The sequence below is a fragment of the Odocoileus virginianus genome, chromosome 5, assembly GCF_023699985.2.
Source record: "Odocoileus virginianus isolate 20LAN1187 ecotype Illinois chromosome 5, Ovbor_1.2, whole genome shotgun sequence".
NCBI lineage: Eukaryota > Metazoa > Chordata > Mammalia > Artiodactyla > Cervidae > Odocoileus > Odocoileus virginianus.
The window spans coordinates 5,037,572-5,061,207 of record NC_069678.1 but is presented as its reverse complement, the minus strand read 5'-3'; the positions used below and the strand labels follow the sequence as shown (position 1 = coordinate 5,061,207).

General features: G+C 46.2%; 1 protein-coding gene across 2 annotated transcripts in view; it reads right to left on the bottom strand.

Annotated features, from left to right (window-relative positions):
• Window positions 1–3,307: 3,307 nt before the first annotated feature.
• IGSF3 (immunoglobulin superfamily member 3) overlaps window positions 3,308–23,636 on the bottom strand; it is a 111,594-nt gene continuing 91,265 nt past the window's right edge. For both annotated transcript variants that reach the window (XM_070467243.1, XM_070467244.1), the window contains exons 8-11: window positions 18,820–19,230; window positions 14,760–15,167; window positions 9,009–9,491; window positions 3,308–6,425 (exon numbers count right to left, since the gene is read on the bottom strand). In XM_070467243.1, the coding sequence (XP_070323344.1) occupies window positions 6,175–6,425; window positions 9,009–9,491; window positions 14,760–15,167; window positions 18,820–19,230 (1,553 nt within the window). In that variant the 3' untranslated portion in view covers window positions 3,308–6,174. The remainder of the gene's footprint in view (window positions 6,426–9,008; window positions 9,492–14,759; window positions 15,168–18,819; window positions 19,231–23,636) is intronic.

Below are 23,636 nucleotides of genomic sequence, written 5' to 3'. Positions count from 1 at the left end.
ACGAAAGGAAACGGGACGTGTTAGACGGCTGCTAGAACCCCCGGTGCAGCCCCAACCTCCCCAGCCCTCTCAAGTGCCTATCTTTCCTCATTCCCGTGCAGTCACCTTTTCCTTAAGACTGACTGCCACCCCAGCACTCCCTTACTCGGAGCTGGGATTTCCAGCCTCGGGTTTCTCCCTTCTCCATTTGCTTTGTTTCACTCTTCCTCCTTCTTAACGGTGGACTTGCCCTCAGGCTGAGGAGTCAGAGCTGCTCACTCCCTCAGTGTTTGGCCTCCCCAAATCTCTGTCCCTCAAGCTGCAGTGGGCACTTGCACTCTCCATCTTTTTGGCTAGTCCTCTGGCCTCAAATCCACCTGCTGATTCAGCTACTACTGTATTCCCAGAACCAGCTCCTGGCATGGGCCTCCCTGACAGCTCCCTTTCTTTCAGATAGAAGTGCCAGAGTGACCTCTGCTCAGCCACTGTGGCTCAGGGCACTCTTCCTTACCATGTGAGCAGGAAACTCCTCCCATGAACTGAACTCATGAACTGGATTCTCTGTTGTCCTAACAAAACCAACCTGTTTGCCAGTTGTGAAAGAGTGGAAATGTGCTTTATTCTTGCTGTGATTGCCATCATCCTCAGGTGGGGACCCCAAAACCACTCAAGATACTTGAACTACACTGTAAGTATCCATAAATTATTTCTTAAATTGGCCATGAAACTGTAAAAGGTGTCTATGTCTGTGAAATTTCTGGGACCAATGTACCATACCTAAGCTACCCTTAGGCATTCCCTGTCATCTGAAGATAACTTGGAACATGAGGCAGGTATAGTGTGTAGCACAGAAAGTGAGAAGGTCAAGTTTCTCCTCTACTCTGGGCTGGTAAGAATTCAGTTTAACTTGGAAAGGTAAGATGGAGTCAGACCTTTAAACTCTGGGGAGCCCCTCAAAGGTTTTGAGCTGGGAAGTGATATAACAGCAAACATCCGTTGAGTACTTACCATGGGCCAAGCCCAAGTGCATTACCTGCATTAATTTAATCTTGTTGATGTCCCTGTCTTCACAGATTAGGAAACCGAGGCTCAGAGAAGGTAAATGACTTGCCCAAGGACACACAGCAAGGCAGAGAACTGGGAGTCCAACCAAGCTTAAGTCTAAAGCACCACTTTTATTTACCCTTTCATATAGGATGGGCAGCTATACTGCTGTTTGGACTGGGCCAGCGAAAAGCTGTCAACCCCCTCTGAGCAGGGACCCCCTCTGCGTAAAGGACCACCAAGTCACCTGGGGCTGGGGAGCATCCCCAGGTCATGGTCTCCAGGTACCAAGTAAGGAATGGTTCATTAAGTCTTCCTTGGTTGGCCATGTCTCTGGCCAAATGAATGATGTCAGTTCTTTCATTAAAAGACATGCTGTGGTTCCAACAAACATTTTTAGATATACACTTTAGATATATGCCTAGTAGCAGACTTGATAAATCAAATGTGGCCCAGAAAGGCTGGACCTGCAATGCATCAGGCAGATGGCCAAAAAGGCCCTATCCATCTACTGAGGACTGGATGTATTTTACATCCTGTGACTGGTGTGGAGAGGTCCAGTTTTATCTGCTTGTCACTGTAAAGAATCATGGACTAGAAGAAAGGAGGGCTTATTCAGTCTCCTTGTGTGGCCTGGATGGGCTGCTGCTCTTCCCAGCATGTCACCCTCTGGTTCTCTGGTTCTAGTTCCTGCCATACTCAGAACCACACCCAGGAAGCTTAGGAGTCCTAGACAGACAGAGCAAAACACTGCTCCTAATCCTGCATACATGAAAATGGTCCTTGCCCCTATGTGGAAGTGTACGTTCACTTTATTTAAATAAACACTGGGCAGATTAGCACCAAGAGGGTGTGTGTATGTGTCGGGGTAATTTTTATTCTGTAATATTCTGTTTCCCTTTTTCAAATGTTCCCCAGCAGAAAAGATAGCGTTAGGAGAAAATTAGTCGAAAATAATACATAAGACTTAACATGGAACCATTCTGGGTGCCCAAGAGATAAACAGTCACATTTCAACTCCTGGCCAAGCCAGCAGCTGCAAGAAGTTGATAAGCATGCAGCAAATGGGGCTGGGGAGCAGAGGAAAGCACATATTAAAAGTCTTTGAAAGGCCTGAGTTTTAAAAAGAAAAAGAAAAGAAGAAAAAAAAAAGGAAGTACCTCCTTTTGCTCTTTACCTCCATCTAGTTCCTTCTGCACATTGTGTGAATTTTGAAGAATTACAGTTGGGTTCTGACTAACCATGTGTCGCTGCTGAAGCCTTCATCATGCTGTCATTCTTCCCAATTTGCAGATGTGGCGAACTCCCCCCACCCCCAAACCTCCCATTTGAGTTGTGCAGGGAACAGAGACGGGTATGCTGTGTGGGCTCACTGCACAGGAACCCACAGCTCTTGGGTTTTCTTCTGTCCTGGAAGAGGTGTGCTAAGCATTTTGTGGTCGGGACAGTACTAGAGTTGGAGGAGGGTGGTGAGGTCCTGCTGTCAAGCCCAGGCAGAAGTTTTTCCCCAGCCCCTGCTCTTCTATCAGTTTCCTCTTGCCATGTCCTATCTCCCCACTTCTACCCCACCCACCCCCACCCAAAAGAAAGCTAGATTCTGAACTGGCCCCTCTGGCCTCTGGGTATGTCAAGACGACTCTGGTCTTGACAGTCAGGTTAGAGGTCTACGTATGTATGCTTGTGCATGCTCAGTCATGTTGGACTCTTTGTGACCCATGGACTATAGCCCATCAGGCTCCTCTGTCCATGGGATTATCCCAGCAAGAATACTGGAGTAGATTGCCATTTTCTTCTCCAGGGGATCTTCCCAACCCAGGGATTGAACCCGCATCTCTTGCATCTCCTGCATTGGCAGGCGGTTCTTTACCACCAGTGCCACCTGGGAAGCCCTATGTGTGTGTGTGAGTATGTATATATATATGTGTGTATGTGTGTGTGTATGTATATATATATATGTGTGTGTGTGTGTATACACATAGGTACATACATACACATATTTATTCTGTCAAATATACATATGTATGTGTGTGTATGTATATATATATATATATAAATATACATTTTTTAGCAGCCGACAGTAAAGTGTCTTGAGGAAGGGTTGCTTTTTATCCTGTATACAAAGGTGCCACTTGGGCTGGGGGTGGGGTGTGATAATAAAGGCCACAATTCACAAACCCTGAGTTTAGCAAGCCAATGTCAGGGGTAGAACTCCAGGCCCCCAGGGCACAGTTCCATAGCCAAGAGTGGCTGATTATGTGACGAGAAAGAAGGACAGTGGACTCAGTCAATGTAAACAGCCGTATTTTCAACATAATTTACTACAGGTCTCTGAAGTGTATATAAAACATTTTAGTGCAACATCTTACAAATAGTTTTCTTTTAAAAAAACAAACAAAAAACAAATCAACAGCTCTCTACATCATGCATGGGTAGTCTGTCTACCCTACTTTTTTTTTTCTTCAACAGTAAACGCAGAGAAACCATTGTTTGAAAAAAACATGAAAACTTGCTACAGAAACCCCCTAGGGAAAGAGGGTGTGGTCATAGCCATGTCCTGGAATGGGCCTAGCACAGTGTTGTTTTTTATTAATACAATATTGTAGATGCAGATAAGCCAACAGAACTGTTGGCTGTTCCTCTCTGGGTCTCTCCTGTAGGCAACTTGCAATGAGGTCTCCCAGCCACTGGAGGCCAGCATTACCACTCAGCAGATGCCACATATCCACAGAAATGGCCAAAAAAGAAGGTCCTTGGGATTTTCATAGAAAGCAGAAAAGCTCACCCTTTGATGGTACCCCCTGGCCCAATAGAAAATGCACAAGGAACAAAAAAAAAAAGAATTATTAAAATACTGGCTTCGGTTTCTTTTTTCCTTTCAAATCTCCTGGAAGTGCTTCACTTACTTATATGCAGCACTGGCTTTTCTTTTTTCCGTAAACCTATTCAAACGCAAGTCTTCATTACATGTCCCAGTTCCAGCTAGCCCTCCAGCATCTTTCCATTCAGACAGATGGAAAGTACATCATCTTCTCATGTTGACTCAGTCTATAAATGCGGGGCCAGCAATTTCCCATCGAAAGCCCACACCCCGACCTGAAGAAATGGAGCCAAGGGCCATCTTATTTCCTCACCACCGCGCCTGTTCTGCACCTCTATAGCGTTGATGCAGCACAAGAAACGGGGATGAGCATGTGAGGCGTTGGTGGGATTAAGGTGGTGGTGCCTACACAGAGTCGCGGGAGAGGACTGGTATATCTGGGAGGGAGAGAACGCAGCCTATGCAAGCCCTTCAGAAAACAGCCAGGCAACGGCATTGCTTCCCCTTCGCTGTGACAAATCAAAGCACCTGCCAAGCACCCAGGTAAGGATCAGCATCCACGTGGCCTGGAATCCCACAGCCTCCCCTGGCATCTGTTCAGCCTCAGGATTGGGTTCCACACTAGTCTCTCGGGTTAGATTTAGTTCCAGAACTCCTGGACACTTTTTCCCAAAGTAGGTTCTCCCTTGGGATTCAAGCTGCAAGTTCATAAGCAAAGTATGAGGAAGCCAGGCAAAAAAAAAAAAAAAACAAAAACATCTTCATGGAGCGAGCAAAAGGAAGCATTTGCAACTGAGGATGCTCCGGAGCCCAGGATCTTGCCCAACAAGTGAAAAATAACAGGTGACATTGGCTTCACCAGGCTTTAAGGGTCATCCAAATGAAGTCAACAATAAACAACCAAATCACCTAAAGCCACAAATAAGATCTAAGAAAAGGGAGGGTACAAAGTCCATGCATGTGATCACTTCTGCTGAGATGGCATGATCCATAAGGATCACAAAGGGCTGCATCTGGGCTTCCCCTGGGCAGATATTCTAACGGCAGTGAGATGCAGGTCAAATGGCGAAGAAGAAAGACATCAATATCTTTGAGAAAGATGTGGTCAGGAGGAAGAAGGAAAACGTAGTCTTCGTAACTCCAGGGAGGTAGTTATTCCTCCCTGTTCTCCAATGCCAGGCTCTGGAAATCACTGCTGGCTACTGTCCCAGTGTTCATGAACACAGCCGGCCCCTGTGCCTTCCGATGGTGGATGTGGTGGCTGCTTGGGCCCCGTGTATTCAGCTCAGTTGCTGCCTCCTTTCCAGGCTCACTGGCCACTTGCCCTTAAGAGTTTGATAAAGCACCTGGAAAAAAAGCCCACCTGCTAGCAGTTATCAGAGACTGCCCTTGCAGAACAGACCAAGCCAACAACCAGCCTTATTTCCTTCTTTCACTAATTGCTGACTTTGATCAATCTGAAAGTCAGTAGCTGCTATAAGTAACCTTCTGCCCACTTTAACCTGCAAAGTATGTACTGTTCAGAGCTTCTGACTTGTTCTCCAACCAAGTCTGCTTATTTTTTGGCAAGGACAGGATGAAGCCTATTGCCCCCCAAGACAGATAGGCTGGGCTGGGCACTATCTACTCCTAGTGGGGTTTATACGCAGGATTTATCTTGTACATACACAGTTCTTTGAAGCTAAATTCAATGCTTTCATCTTGACTACAAAGTGGTTCCAACAACTCCAGCTGAGGGAAAAGACAAGATACAAATTGGGCCCATACTACACATAATTTTCAAGTCTCGTTAAGGAAGTAAAAAAATTTGGAGTATATTTTGATCCATGGGTGGCATTTTCAAGTGTGCAAAACTGAAAAAAGCCTTGGAAGAGAGTCCTTCGTGCTATAAAGTCTGTCCTTCCTTTTGCCATCAGTTGTATTTCAGAGTAATTCATCCACAACATCATGGAATCCAAAAAGGGTAAACCAAAGGGATTGAAAAAGAGTCCCTTACAAAGAATAAGAACCCCTGTAACATCTATATCTGAGAATACTATATAAACCAGCGAGTAGACGTGGCACCAGGAGCTACTCACCACATTACCAAAAACAAAAACAAGAGACCTAACTGGCAGGATGGCGCCATCTGCTCGAAAATAGCTAGCCAACCAAGACTGCCACCTAGAGGCAGTCTGCCTCTGACAGATGGGCGACTCGGAACACTTCTGAAGTCTGACTGTGTTCTGCGAGAGCGCCCCAGAGGTCGGGCGCTGTCCGCTGTCTGGTGGTAGAGCAAGATGCAGCGAGGAGAGCCTTAGCTCCTCCGTGGTTTCTGATCACCTGAAGGCCCCTTAGTCTATGGCTCCTGGGTGGATGCTGAGCACGGGGGGCTCCAGGCAAGTGGGGGAGTAGTTGAGGTGTGGTTCCTTGATCCACAACAGGGGCACCCCATTCTTCCCCTCGGAGTTCTTGCTGGAGTTCCGGCTCTTGAAGCGCACCAGCAGGATGGTGATGATAAGGATGCCAAAGATGGGGAAAGGGTAGAAGAAGACAAAGTAGAAGAGTGCGTCGTTGGAGCAGATGATGGACTGCAGGGTGGAACCTGAGAAGGACAGATAGGGAGACAAGACATGAGGGCCGAGAACCTGGACGGTCGCTCACTCCTGAAGACCCCACCCAGATCCACAGAAGTGACGTGGCAGAACTTCCATGCCCACGCTGTCTTTCCCCTCTTGCCGCTAATGGAGGGCGGACGACCCATGTACTCTTGTTCTCACACTCGTGTCTCTTTGGATTCATAGTTGGAAGTTCGAACAAAGCCAGGCCTCCATTTCCCACTGTGAGTCAGTAGTACCACTTGGAAAGCCACATGAGAAAGTGTAATTTACTGATTGTGAGCTCAACTGTATCTGAGATGGTGAAGACGCTAGCTCCGTTTCAGCTTGAATCTCCTTGTTGGTTCTATTTCACATGTCCCTTTGCATTTGGTTCTGCTGCCAATGTCCCTCTTTGGGATAGAACACATTCTCTACCTACCAGCTTCTGAGAGCAGTTTTACCAGAAATGATGGTTATTTGATTAATGTTACCAATTAAAAAGTCATTATGGCCCACTTACACATGTCTGCAGTGTATCTGTGGCTGCACAGAATGCAGTGTTAGTTGTTCCTGGATACAGAGGAGAATGAAACCCCACAATTCCCACCCCATCAAGGACTGCTCTGGACTGGAGCCTGGGCTCTAGGAGACTGCATTTTCTCTGTAAAATAAGGCTACTGGATGATCTCTGGGTTCTATAAAGCTTTACCAAATTTGGATAGCCACAGTGGGCAGATAAAATACAGTCTAAACACTTTCCCTTGCACTTTTGGACAGTGGGTTATTCAGCGGATCTTCAGAGGGTCTAAAGTATGATTCAGGGGGTTGGGTGGTTGTTTTTTTTTTTCTTTCTACTGAATAGCTGCTGTTCATCATTATTAAGAAAATGTAATACACACTTACATGTATCAGATTTCCAAAGTATATGAGACTGGTGATATCAGCCACTTTTGACCAATGAAACCTCAATTTCATAACTTCTATCTAATAAACAGGAAGTTATCAAAGAAAGGAAAAAGCTGATGAAACTCAAAATTATCTGACGAAACTCAGAATTATCTGATACAATGTCATGCTGGGAAAAAAAGCTGAAATTTCTAACCTGTTTTTTTAACTTCTACATCACAGGCTAATTCTACTGTAACAAACACCATTTTAGATTGATCAGTTCCATATTTTGACAGAAGCTCACTCAAAAGAGTTCCTCATTAGAACCAATAATTCAGGTCAGTATGATGGAAGCGTTGAGTTCTGGACCATTCTGTAGCAACAGCTGCTGGATAATAGAACTGCTGCTAAGCTCTTACCAGATGTCCTGTAACATCACTGCCCTTCTAGGCTGGTCTTCCCAACTAATCTTGCAAAATCCACTTAATCCTCCACACCCTCCAAAATAAAAATGACCCAGGAACTTGAGAAAAAGCAAGAAGGCAGTGAGGTACTTAGACTTCATTTTCTTTTCTTCTTCCCCTTATGTTGCTTATTTGCTAAAAAAGAGACTAACTTGGATATTCTAATGAGTCACAAGGTAACATCTAACAATATACCTGTACGTGGTTGTTGTTGTTCAGTTGCTAAGTTATGTCTGACTCTTTGCAACTCCATGAACTGCAGCACAGAGGCTTCCCTGTCTTTCACTATCTCCTGGAGTTTGTGCAAAAACTCATGTCTATTGAGTCAGTGATGCTATCCAACCATTTCATCCTCTGCTGCCCTCTTCTCCTCCTGTCTTCAGTCTTTCCCAACATCAGGGTCTTTTCCAATGAGTCAGTTCTTCGCATCAGGTGGCCAAAGTATTGGAGCTACAGCTTCAGCATCAGTCCTTCCAATGAATATTCAGGGTTGACTTCCTTAAGGATTGACTGGTTTGATCTCCTTGCTGTCAAAGGGACTCTCAATTTGAGTCTTCTCCAGCGCCACAGTTCAAAAGCATCAATTCTTCGGCACTCAGCCTTCTTTACGGTACAAGAAAAATCAGAGCTTTTTCTCTCATCCGTACATGACTACTGGAAAAATCCGTAGTTTTGACTATACGGACTTTCATCAGCAAAGTGATGTCTCTGCTTTTTAACACACTGTCTAGGTTTGTCAGCTTTTCTTCCAAGGAGCAAGCGTCTTTTAATTTCATGGCTGCAGTCACTGTCTGTAGTGGTTTTGGAGCCCAAGAAGATAAAATCTGTCACTGTTTCCCCCTTTTCCCCATCTACTTACCATGAAGTGATGGGACCAGATACCATGATCTGTTTTTTGCATGTTGAGTTTTAAGCCAACTTTTTCATTCTCCCCTTTCACCCTCATCAAATATATACACATATAATGAAATCTAACTAAAATTTAATCAGATGGAGCATCAACTTTATTATAAAGATTAGAGGGTATATGATCACTTTAATTCCTATCCCCCTTTTTTTTTTTGCTAGGTCAATCAAGAGTCAGTTACTAAACTGGTATGTCAAATCTAAACTGGTATGTTTCTTGCCCGTAACAGGCAAGAAAACTGCTGAGCAGTCCCCCATCAAGCTCTGATTTTTCTTCCAGACAGCTAGAATCAACAGTGACCCCTTCCCCTGGAAACTGAAAAAACTTACTCGTGTCCAGAACGTGGATGCCAACGGGGGCCGACTCCTCCTCGGTCAGCCGGTACCACTCCTTTTGAGGGCTGGGAAGCCACTCCTCCACGCGGCAGGAGTAGTTACCTGAGTCCTGGGGGCTGGCCTGCAGCACGGTGAGCCGGTAGAGGAGTGGGGAAAGCATCTGGAAGCGAAGCCTGCCCTCCCAGGGGCTGCCCTCTGGGCCAAAGACGGCATCTGCGCCCACACTCAGCAGAGTGGTCCGCTCTGTGGGGTCCTCTTCCTCCTCTTCATCCACCTCCACTTCCTCGTCCTCCTCCTCCCCATCTTCTGGGCCAGGGCTACCCCGTTTTCCTCCAACTTTAGTCCTCAGGGAGTACCAGGCCACGGCGAAGCGGGAGTCCTGGCTGGAGCGAGACACAATGCTACAGTCCAGCTGGAAAGCTGCCTTCTCGAACACCGTGGCGTTGGGGACCACTGTGTCCACCTGCAGGGCAGCATCTGGGGGAGATGAGGCTGTTTTAATTTCTGCTCAAAACAACTAAGTGTTCACCATTAAATATGTTCTAGGAATACAGTCACACATAAGAGAGTTCCACGCATCTGTTGAAAGGAATGCGGGGGCATTGTGTATAGAGAGGAGGAAGGAAATTCAAGAAAAATTGTTAGAGTACAGAACACTGTGTACTCCACATATCTCTCTGCAGAAGAAACTGTGTGTCCGTGCTCAGATGCTGAGTTGTGTCTGACTCTTTGTGACCCCACGGACTGTAGCCTGCCAGGCTCCTCTGTCCATGGGATTTCCCAAGCAAGAATACTGCAGTGAGTTGCTGTTTCCTGCTCCAGGGGGATCTTCCTGACCCAGGGATCACACCCGCATTCTCTTGAATCTCCTGCCAGTTTACCACTAGCACCACCTGGGAAGCCCCATGGAAGAAAATAGAAAATACGTTTTATTCTGTTTATATTTGCTTGGAATACCTGTGGAAGAATTCACAAGGAGCTGGTAACATGGGCACATTTCTCACTGTGACCCCTTGTGGTGGTTGAATAGTGTTCCGCCCAAAGTCATGTCCATCTGGATTCTCTGAATTTCCTTAATTGGAAATAGGGTCTTTGCAGATATACTTAGTGAAGATGTGCTCATAACTGATTTGGGGCAGGCCTACATATCAGGAGAGAAGAGGGCACAGAGAGACACATGGAGAAGGACATAGAAAGGCAGAGACAGACTGGAATGATGTAGCCACAAGCCAGGGAACACGGGGCCATGAGAAGCTGAAAGTGACAAGGAGGGACTTTTCCCTTCAGGAGCAGAGCCCTGATAACACCTTGATTTCACCTTCCCAGCCTCCACAACTATGAGAGAACAGATTTCTGTTGTTTGAAGCTACGAAGTTTGTGCTACTCTGTTATGGCGGCCCTTGGAAATGAATTCGCCCCCTTAGCAGCTTTTGAATTTAAACTGTGTGCATGTCGGTTGTTGGCTACAGCACAGGAAACCCAAGGAGGTAAACATTCTCCAAGGATTGAAGCCAAGCAACAGACAATAAACCCGAAAGGGCTCCTTACCCCAAGTATGGAATCCCCAGGAGGATAACATGGACAGTGCCCTCTCAATGGAGGTGGGAGATGCAGTCTAACCACTGAGAGATAACTGAACAAGTCAGTCGTATCCCACAGATGCCACCAGACAGCTCTGTTTCTTTTGCAGGTTTGGACTCTCTAGAGTAGGTTCTAAACAAGTAATTCACTCCCTACCTCCTCCCTTTGGCTCTGTTTATGAAATGTTCATGCAAGATGCCAATGTAGCATCAACAAAAATAGACCGAATCGGATTCTACTTGGATGACAACCAAATAGGAGCCTTTCCCAAGTACTGTCCTGGGCTTTCAATGAATTGGCTGAATTGGCTTGCAGGTGAATACAACGCTGGTTGCCGCCACTTCCTTGGGGCTCTGCTAAGCCCCTCCACATTCCCCTCTGCACATCTAGAATCTCGTGTGCACCACTGAACACAAAGCTTAGGAACCAGCTATAGGTGGTGGGCACAGCACATAAACCCAGCTATCACCAGAGATGAGTTGGGGGGTGGGGTGGGGGGGTGATGATGGTGATGCTGGAGGGGCCAGAGGGCAGAAAGTGGCAGGACAGGAAATCGGTTTGCAGGCAACTCAAGGGGTCTCACTCATCAGCTTATCCCTCCAGGGGACACAGCTGATGTGCGGACAGAGAAAGGCTGTGCTGGCCCGAGTGAGGCATTGGACCCATCCCGGCAAGGTGGTCAGGGGCTGTGAACATTCAGTTCCCCAGAAGGGCCTCTTCCATCTAGTCTCCCTTTCTGTCTTCTAGTCTAAGGCTCACAACTTCTCAGAGCCCCTTCAAGGGGCTTCCCTGGTAGCTCAGAAGGTGAAGAATCTACCTGCAATGCAGGAGACCCAGGTTTGATCCTTGGGTCAGGAAGATCCCCTGGAGAAGAGAATGGCGACCCACTCTAGTATTTTGCCTGGAGAATCCCATGGACAGAGGAGCCTGGAGGGGACTAACACTCAAGTACCCTGTCTACGTTAATCACTCAACACAAGTTTTTTGAATAAAATTAATTTTCACCTTCCCACAAGCCCAGTCCCCTTAACATCCCTCTCTACCAATTTGGTTTTCTGCATCTGTCCCCTTCTAGAAGAGGTGGAACCATCTCCCTGGTCAGCCTTTAACACTCTTTCCTTACTTTCCCATGTTTAAACTATAAGAAAAAAGTTTGTCCCTGCCCCTCCCAGAGGTCATGCTGATACTTCCAGGCTGTGACCTAAACCAGTGATTCTGGTCTGTAGTGCCCCCTGTCGGGGAGGAATGTGGTTTCCCCTCTCCTCTGGAGAACCAAACACAGCTACGAATCTATTCAGTGATAGTCCCACCCTAAGTTCCTTCAGTTTCCATATTTCATAAGCAATGCAAGGAGATTCTTAACTCTTAGAGCTCTTTTATTTCCAGTCTTCTATATGTTCAACTTATATCAGAAGAAAAAGCTCTGAGGTACATCTACATAAAGAATCTTAGGCAAGCAATAAAAATGGTGGTCATGAAATGCTTTCAATGACATGGGGAAAGGCTCACAAAAGAATGCTGGGAGGAGCGGGGTATCACATAAAACAGTAAGATGCTGACTTCATTTAGAGAGAGAGAGAGACAGAGGGAATATGAAGATATGTTGTTGTTTACTTGCTAAGTTGTGTCTGACTCTTTGCGACCCCATGGTCTGTAGCCCACCAGGCTCCTCTGTCAATGGAATTCTCCAGGCAAGAATATTGGAGTGTGTTGCCATTTCTTTCTCCAGAGGATTTTCCCAACCCAGGGATTGAACCTGCATCTTCTGCCTTGGCAGGCAGGTTCCTTACCACTAAGCCACCAGGGAAGTCCGTGAAGATAATACAGCCAGTGAGATTACAGCCTTTTTTTCTTGGCCACACCACAGGGCAGGATCTCAGTTCCCCCACCAGGTATCGAACCAGTGCCCCCCCCTGCAGTAGAAGCTTGGAGACTTAACCACTGGACTGCCAAGAAAGTCCCTACTGATAATTTTTTATTTCAAAACTGTATTTTTCTGTTTTCCAAACCCTTTGTTATTAGTATGATCACCTTATATAATCAGAGAAGGAAGGGAGGCAGGCAGGCAGGCAGGCAGACAGCTGGTTGATCCAGGCTACTCAACTGGCTAAACAGGAGGCAGACTCGAGGCTGCAGATTTAGGGGCCACACTGTGAGCACCCAAGGACACCTGGGCACCAACCACTCGGTCTGCTCAACACACTGGCAGTGCTGACACTTCTCTTTAGGCTTCGGTTCTCTCCAGAGTAAAACCTACACTCAGGGCCCTGGCGAGGACTGAACATGAACTGCCCCCCTGTGGCAGGGAGGGATGCAGCTGGCTGCCTCCTCCCACGCTGCCTGGGGCCTCATGTGGGGATCTACAAAATGGGTGGAAGGAGGAGGGAGACGGTGTTCAGCTGCTCTATCTACCATTTGTCTTTGGGGAAAGACATGCAGCACATTCAAGGCAAGGGGAAAGGGGAAGAAAGCCCATGGGAGATACATCTCAGAGCAGAGGCAATTCCCTCTCCAGCTTAGGTAAGACAGGAGGACAGAGATAATGTCCCTCTCCTGTAACAAAGGCTGTATCTGCTCGCTGAAGTGTGTGCCATGATGTGTGGGGCGGGCATAACTGTGAGGCTCCAGGATTCCACCAACAAAAAGAGCTGCTCTACTTAGATGTGAAAACATTATGAAAGCTTCCATCAGCACCAGTGACCACAAACAGAACCCTGGGATGCTCAGAACAAAAGACAAAACATTCCTCTGGATACAGGTCCCAGTGCATTTCTGTCCCATGTCCTTCAGGGCACTGTCCTTAACTGACCTGTGGTCTGATAGGGGTGAGTGATGACATGGTGTTTCAGAGGACACAGGAATCCTACACGTCTTTGCTTTAATTATGTGTTTGAATATGGAACAATAATTCTACCCAGTAATTATGCACATTTGGGTACTTTAGAACCAACAATAAAGAAAAGCATGAGGCTGCACAGAATAGTCATTAGCACCAATAAAATTATTAGGAAGTGAGAGTGTAAAGGCTGCAGCTACTTCATTTTCTATTTAAATCATGTGAATCAATTCTTTTCCACTGAAAATCCACAAACTGAATCTTCAGAACCACAAGATTATACTGTTTCAAGATTTTTGCCACTTGTCTGAATCTGAATGTATTCTTTGAAAAGAAAATATTCTACTCTGTATCTGGGCTTCCTTGTGGCTCAATAAGTAAAGAATCCTCTTGCCATGCAGGAGACTGCCTACAATGAGGGTTCGATCCCTGGGTCAGGAAGATCCCCTGGAAAAGAAAATGGCAACCCACTCCAGTATTCTTGCCTGGAAAATCCCATGGACAGAGACGCCTGGTGGACTGCAGCCCACGGGGTCACAAGAGTCAGATATAACTGAAGCAATTGAGCACTGTTCTGTATGTTATACAGGCTCTAGGCTGATCCACTTCACCAGAACTGACTCAAATGAAGTAAGTCAGAAAGAGGAAAACAAGTATCATGTATCAACACACATATATGGAATCTAGAAAAATGGCACTGATGAACCTATCTGCAGGGCAGAAATAGAGATGAGACCTAGAGAACAGACTTCGGACACAGCGGGGAAATAAGAGGGTAGAACGAATTGAGAGAGTAACATTGAACATACATTACCATATATAAAACAGATAAGCTAATGGGAAATTGCTATATACCATCGGGAGCTCAAGCCAGTGACAACCTAGAGGGGGGGGATGGGTGGCAGGTAGGAGGGAGGTTCAAGAGAGAGGGAACATATGTATACCTGTGGCTGATACACACTGATGTATGGCAGAAGCCAACACAATATTGTAAAGCAATTATCCTCCAATTAAAAATAAATTTTAAAAAATATTCCAAGCTCTGGAGTAAGTGACAAATATTATTCTAGTTAAGAAATGGAATCACCTTAGGCCAAAGCCAGATGTATAGTTTTTCACTCACTAGGGGAAAAAAAAAGATCTCAGACACTTGTGAATGCAAATGTAAACCATAAATGCTCATACATTTAACTGCAAGTAACTAATTAATTGTATGAATTTAATTAACAATGGGTTCCTTTTGAACTTAATGTTATGCAGCGCAGAAAACAGCACAGTCAGAGGGGAAGCACCGAAGGGAGGGGAGGCCTGGAGAGCTGAACCCTCACCTGGGCGAGTGACGCGAACAGCCGTCTGGCCGGCGGTGTCCTCGGCCCGTTTGTACCACGTGCCGCTGGGGCTGGGCAACCACTCCTCCACACGGCAGCTGTAGGTGCCGCTGTCCTGCACCGCCGCGTTCTGGATGAAGAGCCGGTACACGCCGGGGGACGGGCTCTCCAAGTGCAGCCGGCCCTTCAGGTTGTTCTTGGCCGCCTGCTCTCCGTAGTGGAAGGTGGCATCGCGACTCAGGCGGGCCACGGTCTCCCGCTCCGGCTGGTTGGGCTTCCACACAAACCACTCCAGCAGCAGCTGCGAGGCCGCACTCGTGCGGTTCAGGACCACGCACTCCAGCTGCACCTGCCGCGTCTCCAGGACCGACAGGTTGCCCTGCGCTTGGCTGAGCTTCAGGCGGCTGTCTGCAAAGGTGAGGAAAGAGATGTCGCCAACAGGGAAACAACGAGCCACTTGCACGCAACCCTTTCCAGCGGACGTGAGTGCATGCCTTCTTCCAAAGACAGGAGGACAGCGGCATGCTCGAGCGTGCACCCCGAACACTCTGAGTTCTTGATCATGGGTCTGAGTTCCCGGGTTTCAAGGAGTTTGGTGTTACAGTAGCAGCTGCCCCCTAATTTATAACACTCATAGATTCAGATGCTTAGGAGAGGACAGGCATGCACAGTAGATGACTCCATGTCCAGTTGACAGCAGACCATGAGGAGCGTGGCCAACTGGACGGGCGGCAGGGCAGAAGTGGAAAAGGCATGGTGAGAACCCTTCTGGAAGTTACAGCAAATTTTTAAAACTGACCACATTATGGCTAGAATATGCTGAGCCATCAACCTCAGAAGAATAGCAGGGGAAAGCCAGTTTAATATGTACACCAGTTGGTCCTAAGAATTGCAGTTCTTACTTTCTCGACCAAAAAACCAAAAACCAAAAAACCATAAGGGTTTCCTCTCAAGATAAGAGCAGAACTGATCTAACATCAGTAAAGAAAAGACTGATATTGATGGTGGTTTGAAATCTCAGCCAATCGGATTGTTCTCCAGAGAAAAAGGTCATTAAACATGGTGTGCTTTGATGGCATCCTTGCAATTTCCAAAGGGCCCAAAGAACCTCTTTGGACTAGAGGGGTTAAAAAGCTATGAAACTGTAAATGCACAGAAGGCCCTGGAAAGAACACCTCCTGAGTCAGGGAGGGGGAGGAACTTTCACTTTTCACTTTTCCACTTCAACATTGTCACAATATTTTACAGTGCACGTTTATTCCACTTTTGTAATAAAAGGTAAAAAAAATTTTAAAAAACTGAGATTATATTTTAAATAACCAATCTCTGAAAATATATACATACTCTGGTTGTCTCAGAGTGGAAAGATTATTTTCTCCTTTGTGCTTTTTTAGTATTTTCCAAAAGTTCTATGAGTGTATGCTTTCTTATTAAAGGGGGTAGGGGGTACTCGAGGAAGTAGGGGAGTGGAAAAAAAGAAAAACATATAAACTAAAAATCTCAACTGGGGACTTCCCTGGCGGTCCAGTGGTAAAGATTTCACGTTCCAGCGCAGGGGGTGCAGGTTCAATCCCTGGTTGAGGAGCTAAGACTCACATGCCTCACGACCGAACAACAAGAATGTAAACAACAAAAACAATACTGTAAGAAATTCAATAAAGACTTCAAAAATGGTCCACACCAAAAAAAAATTTTTTTTTAATCTCAACTGAAAAAGGGGAATGTATTGTTTTAATCTGTGTCCTGTGAGTTTTCTGTTTATAGTGTTAATATTCCCCATAAACAGAGATTTCACTTGCTGTGTTTTGACAAGGATCCTTCCAGCCCTGGTGCCCCAGTTAGCTTGCTGCTGAGAGTCTGTAATCCCCAACAGGGAAATTCCCTTGATAAATTTAGGCTCTACCAAGAACTTCTCAGTTTCAGCACAAATGAGAAAAGGGAAAGGCGGAATGATGACTAAGAGGAAACACGTGGTGGGGGAGGGGTAAACAGGACCTCCCCACGGGGAAAATGGTCAGAACTGAAAACAGATGCGAAGAACAGAAACCCAAGAGAACATCTGTGGGCCTAATGGCAATCTTCAGTTCTCAAAAGCCCCAGGGACTGGCCTGAAGGCAGGGCGTAGGTCACTGGAAATACCAACAGGAATCATTTAGACCAGAGCTTCCCGTTTTATGCCTTCAGGACCATGAGGCAGACGAGAATCCCAGGGTCGGGGTGGCATGAGAAATGCAGTATCCTGAGGAAAGGAGGGCACCAGTCCCATGGCATTCAGCCTGGGCCAGGCCACATCTGGACTTCTGCACCTGCTTCCATTTGCTTCCAGAACAAACTTTTACGGAGGTCTCCTGGGAGACAAGCCGTGAGAACAGCACGGTGAGGAAAACAGGACCTGTGCTGACTCATGGGGCTTCCTGCCTGGTGATTGTGAATATATAAATAAGTAACACATAATAACTGATGATAAACCAATGTCCACATATGAACAGGTAGTTCATAATGACTTATATACAAAGAGCTGTTCCAGGTGGAGACGTGCTGTGAAGAGGCTGGAGAAAGGAGCAAGGAGAGATCGTTGCTGTTGTTCAGCTGCTAAGTCGTGTCCGACTCTTTGTGATCCCATGTTCTGCAGCACACCAGGATTCCCTGTCCTTCACTGTCTCATGTTTCATGTGCAAACATGAGTTTGCTCAAACTCATGTCCATTGTGTCAATGATGCCATCCAACCATCTCAGCCTTTGTCGTCCCCTTCTCCCCCTGCCCTCAATCTTTCCCAGCATCAGGGCCTTTTCCAATGAGTGATTAGGGGGCCATTTTAGTGAAAATGAGCTAGGAATGTTTCTCTGAGGAAAAATGAGATAGATGGACATCTATGGTTAACATGTTCTAGGGTAAGAGAATAACAAGTACAAAGGCCCTGGGGTGTCAGGGAAAGCAACCATTCATTTCTTATTCAACCAGTATTTACTAAGGGTGTCATGCCAGCGGCTGGAGCTCCAAAGGCAGAGCACCTGTCCTCTAAGTGCTTACAGTAATAGTGGAGAAGAAATGAAAACAATTATCATACTATGCATTTTCTATGGAACCCCTGGTGACATAGGAGAAACCAGGGAAGGCTTCTTCCAGGAAGAAGGCTTCCTGGAAGAGGTGTCTTTAGGAATGGGGTAAAGACAGGGGAGAAGCGTCAGGGGAGGTGGCCTCCAGGAGACAGCAGCATAAGCAAAGGCACAGGGTGGCAACACAGCATCCCACAGCCCATCGGGAAGCACAGGTAGTGGCGACAATGAACTACAGAGCACGCAGGAACGAGGGATGGAGAGGGAGCTTAAGGCCACGTTATGTGAGAAGCTCAAAGAACTAGAACTTTTCAACAAGGAGAAGGGGATCCCTTCACATATGTGAAAGGGTATGACTCAGACTAATCTTGGGTTGTTCTGGGGCAGACCTAACACCTGAGAGGGAAATTACAGGGAAGGGGACTTTCTGAGGACCAGGGCCACTCAAAAGTGGAACCAAGTGGGGCGGAGGCAGTCAGCGCTCCCTCCCTGGAACTGCTCCCGCAGAGGTCAGACACGGCTACCAGGGAGCAGAGTATAAACAGGATAAAGGCCACACTTACAGGATCTGAGAGGGGCCAAGGGGTGATTCGGTTCAGACAGGAAGGGCTCATTCCTGGGCTGGGACTGGGTGAAAAGGAAGAAGAGGGAAGCAGATGAAGGAAACCAAAAATGCCTTCCAGGCAGGAATCCTGGGTATGGAGCTGGCACCAGCCCGAGATCCAGGCGCACCGGGGACCCTGCCTTGCCGCACCTGGTGACCTCAAGCCATCCCTTGGGCTTTTCCCTGGTGAAGATGCTGTCCACGACAGCAGAGTCGAGAATGCTTCTCTGAGTTGGCCATCAGTACCAGGACCCATGTAAAGTGGGTGGGCCCGCAGTGCACCGGATGACACTCTGTGCCACACGTACGTCCAGCATGAACCCTGCAGAGCCCTGCCACCCCCAGGCAGTCTCTCTGTGCTCAGCCCACTGCCCGGGCTGCCTGCATGCCTGCTCTTACCTGGCTGCTTCACAGTGACCTCCGTACGCCCGGAAACCTCCTCTGCCAGCTTGTACCAGGCATAGTTGGGGCTCAGCAGCCACTCTTCCACATGGCAGTAGTAGCTGCCGCTGTCGCTGACCTCGGCTCTCTGGACAGTGAGGCTGAACAGACCCCCGGACACGTGCCTCTCAAACTGCAGCCTGGCTCTCAGGCCCTCCTCCTCGGCATAGGTGCCATACTCGAAGGCGGAGTTGTGGGTGGTTTTGAGGATGAGCTTGCCGTCGGCGTCCGAGGGCTTGTGGACATACCAGAGCACAGCGAAGTGGGAGTTCTGGCTGGTCTGGGACTTGACTGAGCAGTTCAGCTGGATGGGCCTGTTTTCCACCAGGGTGAGGGTCCGCTTTGATTTGCTCACCTGCAACTTTGTCACTGCAAAGCAAAAGGGGGCGCTTTAGCAGAATCACCACATACTCTTGGAAATGTGGCCTGTCCTAGGTCCCACCTCCAGGTTCCCCGTCCAGCACAGTTCCTAGAGGACCCAACACTGATGGGCTTCCCTCAAAGCATGGCTTGGCATAAGAAGAGCAGCACGGACCCCATCTCATCCCAAACAGCCTCTGCCTTGCCTCGCCCCCAGCTCAGGTCCTCACTCTCTCCTGGTCTCCTGGCTGCTAACCCCATCACAGAGCCTCCAGGGAGATTTGGCAAACACACCTGCCCATAGCATTTTCCTGCTGAAGAAGTTTAACAGCTTCTAACTGCTCATATTGTTTAGAGTATGCCCGCTCCATGTCCCTCGTGAAGCTAAAAGTAGGGGTGCTCTGAAGAGTAAGATGGTCCTGCCTGGAGACGGTCTCATCACTGCACCCCCAGATTTGGGCTTCGGAGAGCACTCATTCACTCAATGTTTTCTGCGATACATTGTTGGTCCTTTAATGGACCAGAACCTGGTGGTACAGAGTCGACGATGAGATAGTGAAAGAAGAAAAGAGGCTAATATTCCCTGGGTTACACAGCCGGCCTTCACGCTCCCGGGAATCAGCCAGAATAGAGAAAGAGAGAGAAAGACAATCACAGGGACCCAAGCTCTGATGGAGCAAAGGTATTTTAATCAACATGGTGTGGGCATATATACTGTCTTACAAGGTAGTTATTCTCAGCAAAGATAAAGATTAAAATTCCAGACTTCCAAAACATAAGGCGATCCATATTAAAGTCAGAGAGTTGTAAACAATCACTTTTACTGCATGGTTCATAAGAAGGAAGAGGGTACTTATCACCATAATGAAAAACTAACGAAGGAAATGCCTGGATTCCTCAGCCCCAGGAAAGGCTTGCCTTTCCTCTTAATTCCTGAATATTCAGGAATTAATAAGGAACAGAGGATTCCTGACAGATCCAAAACAGCACACAGGGAGCCTCCTGTTAAATGCTACCTGACAATTCCCCCTATTTTATATTTGTAAAAAAAAAGGTCCTGACCAAATGAGTTTGGTTAGTATTAGCCAACCTTATAGAAAGGCGATGATAAACAACAAATATAATTATCAAGACAATCACCAAAGTTACAGTTCCAGACCCGACGCTGTGGGTAATACTTTGAAACCATCCTCATGGGTCTAGCCCGCATAATTTGTTCAGCTAAAGTTTCCAAATTAGTGGAAGAGGGCAGACATTTAGAAAAAGTTTTAAAGATTTTCTTTTGCAGTGACTGTACATTCAGAGAGGCATTATCATGTAAATGAAATTTGATTTGTTCCCAGTTGTAGGTACTATGATTGAAATGAATAGGAGTAACACAAAATTGGCAATTAATGCAAGTTACAGAATGTAAAGTTTTATTAAATTGTAAATTTCCTATGACTATAACAAAAGGAAGTGGGACACAGGCCTGTATAAAATATGACTGATTATAGCGAAAAAAATAGTTACTATGATCACGACTGGTTCCTGTGAAATGTCCGGTCTAAGTCCCAAGTTCTTCAGAGCTGGCAGCAAGTTTCCATGTGTCCCATTGTTCAGGCCCAATTTGTTTATAGAGGATGATTTGAGGAGGTGGGGGTGCCATTCCACTGTCAAGCCAGCCAAGAAGTCCTTTGTCATGGTAATTTTTCATTAGTAACCCTTTACATAATATTTTTTGTTCTTTCCCTCTTTCCCTAAAGTTTCAGTAGTGTAAACATGATTCACAGTAAACAACCCAAGCAATGCCCGAAGGTCTTCTTTTGGAGGCAGGACAAAAACCCAAGTTTGTCGGCTGACATTTATGCATAATTTCCGAGCCCAGGCACAATGGAAGGACTTCAAAGCCTAGTTCAGTTCAGTTGCTCAGTCGAGTCCGACTCTTTGCAACCCCATGAATCGCAGCACGCCAGGCCTCCCTGTCCATCACCAACTCCCGGAGTTTACTCAAACTCATGTCCATCGAGTCGGTGATGCCATCCAGCCATCTCATCCTCTGTCGTCCCCTTCTTCTGCCTCAAATCCCTCCCAGCATCAGGGTCTTTTCCAATGAGTCAACTCTTCACAGGAGGTGGCCAAAGTATTGGAGTTTAAAGAAATGTTAATTAGTTTTCCCTCCTCCCCAGGATGTGAAGGTTCCAGGGAGGGGGCATATGGGTGGAGTCATTGGTTGATAGGATTGGTCTTTTCTCCGTCCATTTTAGGACCTGTAATAAAGGGGGGTTGGGTAAGTAAGCCCAGTTAAATCTGATTTGTTAATCCGGCTTGAGCGGGGGTGGCACTGGTCAGCATAATGATAAGGTTTTCAGGACTCTGAGGCATTTCCTGTTGAGAAACCAGGCTTTTAACTTGATTAGTAAGGGTTTTTATTTGTTCCCAAGTGGGGAGATCATAGGGTTGATGTCGCTGAGGGTGGTGCTTTCTGGAGATCTTTAGAGCCAACATAGCCCATATTGGAATTTCTTCCTCCTAAGGTTCTTGTTGCTTCATCTCCATTTTGAATGCCAGGGGCCCCCTTGGGTCGAGTTTTCCGAGGAGAAAGCCATGTGAGTTTGTTGGATCCATCTGGGGAAATATAAGCATATCCGTTTCCCTGTAAGATTAATTTCCCAGATTTCCATTGTTTATTGAACCCGTCTTGGTACCAAATGGGCAGAGGAAGAGAAGTGTCCTTCAATTCCTCGAAATGTCTTTCTGCCCTTGTTAAAACATTTCCCTGTGGTAGGTTTAAAAAATTTAAAATAAATAAAGCTGTATTAACAATAGTTATGGGTTTAGAAAATATCTTATGTTGGAATCTAGTAAAGTCTGCTTTAGATAAGGAAGACAGTAGTGTTCCTGTGTATTTCCCCTTTTAAATTTTTTTTATTTGTAACTTTAGTGTGTGATGTGTTCGTTCGACTATGTCTTGTGTCTATGGATTATAAGGAATACCTGTAATATGTTTAATAGAAAAAGATTAAGTGTCTAGAAATATAGGCAGGGCCACTGTCTGTTTTAATAGAGCTAGCTGTTCCCATTACAGCAAAATAGGCTAATAAGTGAGTGATAACATGCTGTGTAGCCTCACCTCGAAGAGGTGTGGCCCAGATAAAAGAAGAATTTGTATCGATACAGACATGTAGGAAAGAAGATGGAGAAAGTTCAGGGCAATGAGTTACATCCATTTGCCATAGTTCATTAGGTTGCAAACCGTGAGGATTAATACCTTGTGCGATGGGTCGAAGATGTAGGGGTCTACAAGTTGAGCAATTACTAATGATTTCTTTAGCCTGGCAGTATGGGATTTCTCATAGCTGGTATAGGCAGAGCAGATTGAAAATTAGTACAAAAGAGTTTATATCTTTAAGAAACCAGAATGAAGCTTTGGGGTTTTTAGTCCCATCTATATAAAAAACCTCAGCTTGTGGTATAGGCTGTGAGCTGATAATGTGGGAAATAATAAATTGAGTATTTTTGAAGAAATTTCACAGCTTACCAGAAGGATAATGAAATGAGCGCCACTTGTTGGTCCTTTAATGGACCGGAACTTGGTGGTCCGGAGTCGACGATGAGAAAGTGAAAGAAGAAAAGAGGCTAATATTCCCTGGGTTACACAGCCGGCCTTCGCGCTCCCGGGAATCAGCCAGAAAGAGAGAGAGAAAGAAAGAAAGACAAACACGGGGACCCAAGCTCTGATGGAGCAAAGGTATTTTAATAACATGGTGTGGGCATATATACTGTCTTACAAGGTAGTTATTCTCAGCAAAGATAAAGATTAAAATTCCAGACTTCCAAAACATAAGGCGATCCATATTAAAGTCAGAGAGTTGTAAACAATCACTTTTACTGCATGGTTCATAAGAAGGAAGAGGGTACTTATCACTGTATTAAAAAACTAACAAAGGAAATGCCTGGATTCCTCAGCCCAAGCCTTTCCTCTTAATTCCTGAATATTCAGGAATTAATAAGGAACACAGGATTCCTGACAGATCCAAAAGAGCACACAGGAAGCCTCCTGTTAAATGCTACCTGACAATACATGAGTGAATGAGAGTGAGCTGGAAAAATATAGTAGCAGTTGGTGGGAGGATGCTGGGGTGCTCTTCCCAGGGGAGGGGGAAAGAGAAGGTGGAGAAGAAAATGATGAACAATGGGACAGAACAGAGCCAACTCCAGCCTCCCCTTCCCCTCTCTCCTGATCTACCCTACCTAATTAATTACCAGGCTCTCCTTTAAAGTGGCAAGAAGCCACAGTCTAATGAAATATATCTTATGAAGGTAATTGGAGATCTTACCCACTTCATCATTACTATACTTGGCTCTGCCTCCCCTACTCACCATTCTTCCCTTATTGAAGAAGAGGGGGAAAAAAAAAAAACCCAATTTCGAGT